Raw genomic sequence first — 9,414 nt, forward strand, 5'->3', positions numbered from 1 at the left:
CCTTGTGGCATATTACTGCAGCGTTCAAAAACTTGAAACAAATTTGTTACTTGAAACGAATTTGTTACTGGAAACAAATTTGTTACTGGAAATTGATTGGTGAAACTACGCTTAATATTGTGGGAATTTCGCTATGCATTTATTCACATAAAATTGATGCAGTGTGAATTTGTACTTAGAAACCCCAAGTGTATAATTTACGACATTTAAAATTTCGAAACAAATTTCGAAACATTTTTTATTTGCAATCCTCTACTGACATCTAGTAGTCAAAAGATATGTCCAAAATTTGTTTCGAAATTCGTAACGAGGTTATGGTCAAGAATATAAAAATTCGTTTCCGACCATATATACGGTTATGCTTGGAGTCCATTTTTATTGCTTTTTTATCTGTTTTGGGAAATAAAGAAGTTTTAATGGGTGGAAAGTTAGTACTACAGCTCTCTTTACACAATTCACACAAAAAATTCTTTGTAACCTTTGTTATTAAACATATTTTGCCTGATACTAATAAAACATTTTTTTAACAGTATTAACAGGTTCTGGGTCGAATTCTTGCTTTCACGTTCAATGGTTACGCCTATGTGAATATTGGTGATAAAGAAAGGTAAATCAATAGTTAAGAGTTTTTTCTGTTTTTGCTTTTAAATTTATTTGTTGGATGCGTTTTCTCAAACGTCAAACTGATTTTGTACACAGTCTTTGCATCAATTCGGTCGCTTTACAACAAAGGCCAAATGGTTTCAATAAAGAAGATCTGGACGGACCGTTGAAGTTAACACCAAATAATGTAGTCTGATTTTAATCTTGTGTAGGAAAAATAGCTTTACTAATGACAAAATTGCCAGCGATGTAAATAAAACGTATTCATTTTATTAACAAACGTTTCGACAAACACAATTGTCACCATCAGTGAAATAAGACACAGGTGGAAACAAGCGCTTATAGATACATGGAATAGATAAGGTGAAAAGTTATAAACAATTACGTCACACCGATAAAAGGTTGCAGACAGCTGGAGAAGAAAAAAACTATAAAACAGTGGTAATCAGGTGTTAAAAAGCCGCAGGGCCATAAAAGTTGTGTTAACGTTCAGCTCCGGTGCATGCTATTACTTACTGTATGCAGCCTTTTATTAGTGAGGTGTAATTAATTGATTTTTTTTCCTTTTCACCTTTTCCTTTCTGTATATATTGACGTGCACTTGGTTTAGCTGGTGCCTTATTTTACTGATGATGGCAATTGGTTGTGCCGAACCGGCTTGATCCGGTACAACGCCATTTGTACATGATACAAATTTAACCTGATTTGTACACAGTTGCAGAAAGCTTATCCTCTCGGCACCGACATTGTTGTAAGAAGTGATATTGAAAATTTATCACAAGCACCGTTCTGGAACTATCAACTTACACAGGTATTCTGCGTGTTTAATTACACACCGTAACTACAGGTACGAAGTTTTTGTATTGCGTGACTACCGTTACGTGTCGTCAGTGTAGATCAGTGGCTCATTTATGCAAAGGGAATTTGTATAAGTTAATAGTTCTCAAATTGTTGTTTAAAGTTTCGGATATTCAAAGGGTCAGAAGTCTGAGTATTTAAACACAAATAAAAATATTTCCATTCCAAAGAACTTTACTGTTAACACAAAACATCATCAATTAAGATAACAGAGGGGAGAATTCAAACTTTGCGGTCGACGTTAGTAAGAAACTACACCAATAAGGTGGAACCGCTGTTCTACACCTAAATGCCAAAAAATAAGAGCTATCATTGCTGTGAATCAGCATAAGTGCACTGTAATCTTGTGTCTAATTGTATTGAGCCCATAATAGTATCTCTCTCAGTTTCGCATTACCGAAGCCAAGTCGGAGTTAATTGCGTTTAAAACAAGCATTATCTGAATAACAAAATAATATGAATAAAAATAAAATGGTGATTGTTTAAAATGTGTTTAAAGGTTTTAGGCGCTAAGGGAAAAATTGTTCACCATAATGAATTCGTTGGAGTGACAATTCATGACATAACGAACAAAACAAACAGGACGTAAGTTTCTACTCATTCCTACAGCACGAAAATAAATATACTTAACTGAAAACTGTTTGCAGATGGTTTTTGCCGGAAGAAATGTATGAAAAAAGGACAGAGAATGCTTTTCCACCTGTTAGCAATCCGTTCCAGGTAAAATTTCATAAATAATTATTCGATTAAAATGAAAAGATACAGTTGCACAGTTTACCAAACTTGGAAAATATTCGCCTGAATATTAGTTTTAAACCGGGGGTCGAAAACTTTATTTTCCCGTAGACCATATTGTATTTTAATCGTCCCTGAATCAATAACAGCTACGGTATTGTTTGGTGACAACAAGGTGCTCTTAAATATTGATAGTAGCAAATGAAAGCAAATGAAGGCCAAAAATGTGTAGTAATTGATTTAAAAACAATTTGTTTGAAGCCCTATTTTGGACCTGCTGCTTCTCCTGCAACACCTCAATTTGGAGTGCCAAATATGATGAACGGTCGGTAAGTTTTTGCTTTACGTTGACGTAAGACAACATTTTTGTTACTAATTGTTTTTCTTTACGCATAATTAGAATGAACCCTCAGTTAGCGGGACAAGGAATGCCGCCAAACATAATGCAGGAAACACAGCACTCACCTCAATCTTCTTATGTCAAGCAGCAGTTTCCATTCAAAGTATGACATACATGACAACCATAGGGTGCAGATAGTGCACACTGTTTCGACCCAGTATCAATGTAAAACCTTTTTTGGCTCGATGCTGTTACATTGATACTGCGACACTGAGCCGACTTCACTTTGGTTCCCAAAGCAGTTGCTTGGCCATTGTGAGCCAGTTTCCTCTGTGGTGCATGCCCAGTTGTGGCATTGCACAGACTAGGTGAGGCATGGGTTTTTACTCTGTTACTCCCAACAAACAGGAGTGCGGTTGGATTGCTACACTAGCCAATACGGCCAATCTCTCGTCACCAGCTGCACTGGTGAAACCTTATAGGTCGAAACGGTGTGTACTGCCTGCAGCTTATCATTTATTGGCCCGGTGCTTTTACAAACAATTTCCTCCGATTTGTTGGGAGTATAGGGGAAAAAGCTTTACCTATTTTGTCGATGGAACAACTGGCGTCATTATTAATGTTTTAAGCAGGGTTCGCTTGTATTTTTGAATTGCAGTTTGAAGATTTGGTCGTGTTCAGGTTTGCACATCAACCATCGTTCTTCAGAACATTAGATTACTTACGACTTCCAAGGACTTTTGCCAAGGTAAATAACCCCCTAACGGAGCACATGGTAAAAATTAGAAATTTTGTAAGATCGTTTGGAGTCGGAGTGTGAAACATACTGGCTAGAAGTGAAACATAATGTATAACAGTGTGAAACATACTGGAAAAACATACTGGCTAGAATCGGAGTCGGAGTTTGTTAAAAATGCTCTTAAGTTATGTTTAGAAAAGGAGAATTTGGTAAAACTGTGTACTTTTAAATTTGAAATATCACTTGCAGTTACGGAAGGTAATAAGTTTCTCACATAGGTGATATAAATATATTTATCTATTTAAATATCCTATGGTTGGCAACAGTTCATGCAGCTATGAGTTACTACACTGAGTGTGTGTGAATTATTAGTGTGAGGAATGGTGGAGTCAGAGTTTCGTGAAGAAAATATTAGGAGTCGGAGTCAGTGTGGTTGAAGTTTTAAGAGTCGGAGTCGGAGTTGGAGTAGGTACATTTAAAATGTCTGGAGTCGGAGTTGCAGTAGGTACATTTAAAATGTATGGAGTCGGAGTTGGAGTAGGTACATTTAAAATGTCTGGAGTCGGAGTTGGAGTAGGTACATTTAAAATGTCTGGAGTCGGAGTTAAAGTAGGTACATTTAAAATGTATGGAGTCGGAGTTGGAGTAGGTACATTTAAAATGTCTGGAGTCGGAGTTGGAGTAGGTACATTTAAAATGTCTGGAGTCGGAGTTGCAGTAGGTACATTTAAAATGTATGGAGTCGGAGTTGGAGTAGGTACATTTAAAATGTCTGGAGTCGGAGTTGGAGTAGGTACATTTAAAATGTCTGGAGTCGGAGTTGAAAATGTATGGAGTCGGAGTTGGATTCGGAGTCGGTGGTAAAGTGGCCGACTCGTTATCACACATGTTTCTAAAAAAAGCATTTTATGGATTGCGCCTGAAGATTAATTGTCGTTCTTTGAATCCAGGTTTGTCAAGGTGTCGGTAAATTTCTTGGATATGAAAATGATCGCACTTGTGTTGTTGAATTTGATGGAGTATTGTAAGTTTTCATTTGTTATACCATTTGTTTTTTGTGTTTAACGACTACCCTGCGTCGAAGGATTCAAGCAAAAATTGACGATTTAATAAACGAGACATCCAAATTTCCTGTAAAGATAAATCAAAAAGTTTTTGATCAGTTTAATGCAGCTGAGAGCAAGCGCAAGAAGCTAAAGGTGATGTTGCTTGTTTTTTACATAATGTTCGCAATGTTACAAAAAAAAATTGTAGGTTGGAGATGCTGTTCAGCTGAACATTGGACCGCGGCAACTGGCAGAATACGTTCTAGATGATATCAACGTGAACCCTGAATTACAAACGGTAATGTGTTTTTGAAATGTAAATTCTTTTTTCCACAAATTTAATACACACTTGCCTTAGATGCAATATTGCGTTCGTACTACCACTAAGTCGGTTGTAACAGTTTTAAAATGACACAAACGATACTTTTGCTACAGATTAATAGTTCTCAAAGTGGGCGTATCGGGACCAGTATACACAAAGTAATGTGTTATGCTCTTGTTGTAAAAGAGGCTCTTGGAAGTAAAGAGTGATAGACGTCAGCTAGCTAAAACGTACTACAACAATAAGGAATAGTAACTCAAATGGTTATTGAAAGCAATATTTTGGTCCCAGGTTATTCTATCACCAGCAAAGCTTGTAGCATTTGATGACGACCAAGACAAAGCGTTGCTGGAGTTTGAAAATGGTGAAGTTTACAGCGTTGATCCAAACTTTGTCACTGCTCCTAGTTCTGAGCCAATCATCGATGACCAATCAGTAGGTTTTTAGACCAGTTTATAAAGTGTTCAAAAACGTAAGATTCCCGTGAATAGTTTTTAGGGTTTAGCTGTAACAAATGTGATAAGCTAAGGCACTTTTTCGCACTTTTATAGATTGTAAGACATTTTTCACAACTACTTTAAAAACAATATAAGAAAAAAATTGTATGCTTTTGTTAGCTCCTGTTTGCGCATTGGTTCCTGAAACAAAAAGAGTATAAATGTTGAAAAACTGTAAGTTGTAATTTTGTTTGTTTTATTTGGGTGGTTTTTAGCAGTAAATATGTAAATACATCAACCTAGTTAAAAGTTTAAACTATTTTACTTTACGCTTTACAGGGTGATACTTCTTCGACGCCTGCTTCGGAAAATTATGGAGGTAAATAACTTAAGTAAAGCATACGCTCGAGTAAATACCTCTACTTAAAATTTGATTCCGCTAACATCAAATTAATTCGAAGTTTAAGCTGCATTTCCAGTACATATATTTTGACTTACATTTGTAATGCCGCATACATTCGTCTCCCCGGCCGTAGGTTGTGCACCTCTGCTGTGGACGCACGGGGTAATTTATATCTAATATTCTAAGCCCAGCTACTTCCGCCTTAATCCACTGATGCCCATTATTTCACTTATTTACTACCCAAGGTCTATTGTAAGTAATATTTACCATGAAATACTTTGTAACATTTTATTGCAATATTCCAGAAAAAAAACATGTTTAGTACTCCGTTTTTAGCACATGGGCCACTTTTTCAGATTTTTTGGTAGGTGTAGGTAAAATGATTTCGAAAAAGGCCTTGATTATTCATTTACGTGTAAAATTTCTAAGACTTTGTAATGTTTATGATTAACAAAGCTTACGCTGTCTCTGCAGTGACAGATTATTCAAACCTGTTTTAATACACAGTAACATTTGATTTACCGAACACCAGCGGCGAAATTTGGACACGACCCAATCAACCTGGCCCAAGCCAAGCAGCGCCCCAACAAAGGCAAGCAGCGCCCCAACAAAGTCAAGCAGCGCCCCAACCGGCTTTTATTAAAAGTTACCCAACTATTCAATTCATGCAGCAATACTTTTCTTCTCTCCAAAGCATTAATTCTACTTTCTACGTTAGTGACCCGCAAAACTTTACCACCAACATGTATTGACCAAATTCAACTTTTAAACTTAACTATACATTGCTTTTGCTGTGAAATGATTGAACTGTAAATGTACAGCGCGTGTGTGTAGATTACAAGATCGTCAGAGTGTTACGCAAATATTGATTAGTTTGACTAATGTCCCATAGAGCTTTGGTCGAAAATCTCTGGTTTAACACAATAGGCGTAAATAGCATCACTAGTTTGAGTGTTCCATCGTGATTGGCTCGTCGTGTATTATTAAGAGCGTAATTGCTTGTGTTTCTAAAGTACAATACAGTAGTTGAGTGTGAGTTTGTTTACTTTATTGCATCGTTGTAAAATTTCGTTTGGTGTTTCGTGGAAATTATTTCAATTCAAAAAGTGTACCACGGACCAAAAAATGTTAAAAAACACCGGCGCAATACGTAAAAAACAAAAGTTGGGGTGTAGTGACTTTTTTTACCAAATCATAACGCAATACATACCGATACTTTTTAATGCTTTTACAAAAGGCATGGATAGATTATTTTGCACGTAACTATTTTATCGCAAGTTAATGCCATAGTTGTTCTCTCCCGTTTACCTTGCTGAATTAATACCTGTGTGCAGCAACCGCGTTGTTAAAAACTGCAAAAAAACATTATGATATGCAATGAACCGTTCATCAGCCTCACAAAGGATAAATAATGCAAATGCTGAATAACTTGGCGATATAAAACAAATTTAGTTCACGTGGTGACAGTAGCAAGTTAAAAACACTGCCTGTGTTAAATGTGCAACAAAACTAATTGTTTCGCGTTGTTTTGTTGGCTAGTATAAACTAGCGGTCGCATGCAAGATGATTTTTTAATGCACACCAAGTGATTTTTGAAATACAGTTTGGCAAAATTCAAACTATTCTATCGCCTTTTTTCGTTTTTTTTTATAATCTGATCTTGCCAAAAACGCAACCTACAAATACAAATCAATTAATAAAATAATACATAAATGTAAATGCAAGATAAAAATAAAAAAATAAAAATATCACATAAATGGTACAAATACAAGTCTGCCTTCTGCCTGATTGCTATTCAAATCAGCTGACTGGACCACCGTCAATTTATTACCACTTTGACAAATATAAAATAGACACACGGCCCATAACACGTTGCCGACCATATGGTATTAACGCTGCGTTTTTATGTTTAACACAAAATTCGCCTTTAAAGAGCTCGTGTGTAAAGTTTTTTTTTTGGGGGGTGCACGACAAATAATTTGTTCTAAATAAAACCTTTACGGGTCATAGGTTATATCTGATGGACCAAGAAAAGGGCGGGAAAAAGTTCTAAAACAGATCCAAGTGAAACCAACAGCAACATGCAGTTACATTAAAATTGGCAATTTTTTGGACAATGAAATAGGCAATTTTTTTGGACGCATTATTGATGTATTGAAAACTAAAGAAACATGGCTACAAAGAGGTGAAAAAGTAGTAGCTGCTTACGGATATTGCCTATCAAAATGGAGCAGCAAGTTTTCAATTTTATTCACCAGCTTTCGTTGAAAGTAAGCATTTCTCAAATAAAAAAACCTTTAAAAAAGCAAAATGATAATGTTTGAACTACAGAATTTTAAAGAAAAGGTTTTGGTAAAGATACTTTGTTATAATTACCCGACAAATATATGAGACCATCAAACTAAAACAATCAAATTTTACAAGCTAAAGTAATTTCTTCCACGTGATGTCAGTAGCAAGTTACAAAATAGTGCCTGACAATAAGTGACAAACCACATTTCAAAAAACGAGTGAAATAGGATTTTATTACACCTTTGCAGGCGAGTTTGTAATTAAATCCAAACTTTCGCAAATAAACACAAACACATAGTACGCCAGGCCCATTAAAGGCACGTATCAAACCGGTTTACCAAGCATTTTAATATGGCAAGGCACAGACTCGAAAAATCTAGCCTGCGCTGGGATTCTTTAGGGTTGATCCCAGTATGTATGTATTCATCTTAAACACGTTTGTTACTTTCAATGCAGAGTATGACCTGGAATAAGCTAATGTGTATTTTTTTGCGTTAAAAGCATGGTACCGAATGAGGCCGGTTTCCGAACTACTTCTTTGCGTGTGGCATATGTAAGAAAAAAAGTAGGGACTCGCGCTCTTGCCTGCTACTTATGCTGCACATGCCAGCTTCATAGTAAGCTATCGTCCGGTCGACTATTGTTCAGTTAAGATAAACATATACTGGAAATCTGGAATCAAAGTGTTCATCAAATATGACTTATACCACTAAGTTCAAATCTGGTATCTTGCTTAACTGCACTTTCCAAGTCAGAGATTTTCTGACTTTGTGTCACGGCCCAGTTGTACACTATTTTAACTAAAATGTAAATTTTTGTGGCCTAAAATCATAATCTCATTCATTGCAAGAAAACATGATCAAGATTTCTACTTGTGATCGTCCTCGGTTTAAATCTCGTGAAAAAGTGTGTTTGCAGCCAAAATGCCTGTACATTTACACAAAACAAGTTTTCTCTTTTCACGGAGAATACAGAACTCATAGTTGCGATATTCGACCATGCGAAACGAAAAAGTGTTTCCGCGGGGTTTTGCAAAACGCAAATGTCAGCAAAAATAATTTGTCTACGTTTTAGTGAATCAGCAAAACTGCAATGAAATCCAGACACACACTAAAAATGCTTAATGAGAAAATTGCAAGCGTATTTTCGGAGATGTTTTACCATCATTGCAAAGATTGCAAAAATATGTTTCTAACAGAACGACTAACCATCAGGTTAAGACGCAAAAACAATTTTTATTTTCTTTCAAACTGTACTTTATCTGCATAATTGCGTACACAATTATTTTATACTTTGTATTTTTGCTGCACATTTTGTTTTATCTTTACCGGTTAAAAGAAGCAACAAAATGGAATAAAATTGCGTGTTTAAAACTACATACAGGCCCTTATCTGTTCTGCCACGCGAATCGCATTTTGGTTTGGAAAATACTTTTGTTACAAAGATCATGTAAACTTTTCTGTTCAAGGTTAAGAGTTTAAAACAACTTCAACTTCAAAGATTCTCCTTTCGTGTCGTTCCAGCCAATTAGTGCAGACAAAACATTGCCCATGTGGTGAAATTTGATCTTTTTGCAACAGCAGACAATTAAAAGGCATGTTGATGCATTTAGAAACAAGAACGTTTTGAAAACTGCTTT

At 35.9% G+C, this 9,414-nt stretch overlaps 1 protein-coding gene across 1 annotated transcript; it reads left to right on the forward strand.

The window, feature by feature from the left end:
* The first annotated feature begins 1,201 nt into the window (after positions 1-1,201).
* On the forward strand, positions 1,202-7,038 carry LOC145208404 (uncharacterized). The gene is made up of 12 exons (XM_080078911.1): positions 1,202-1,414; positions 1,961-2,046; positions 2,109-2,181; positions 2,458-2,525; positions 2,597-2,699; positions 3,195-3,284; positions 4,226-4,299; positions 4,360-4,474; positions 4,530-4,619; positions 4,935-5,078; positions 5,420-5,459; positions 5,991-7,038. Exons 3-12 carry the CDS (start codon positions 2,128-2,130, stop codon positions 6,233-6,235), a joined length of 1,023 nt encoding a protein of 340 aa, XP_079935037.1. The 5' UTR covers positions 1,202-1,414; positions 1,961-2,046; positions 2,109-2,127; the 3' UTR covers positions 6,236-7,038.
* The last annotated feature ends 2,376 nt before the right edge of the window (positions 7,039-9,414 follow it).

Source organism: Phallusia mammillata, unplaced genomic scaffold (assembly GCF_965637545.1).
Source record: "Phallusia mammillata unplaced genomic scaffold, kaPhaMamm4.hap1.1 HAP1_SCAFFOLD_244, whole genome shotgun sequence".
Taxonomy (NCBI): Eukaryota; Metazoa; Chordata; class Ascidiacea; order Phlebobranchia; family Ascidiidae; genus Phallusia; species Phallusia mammillata.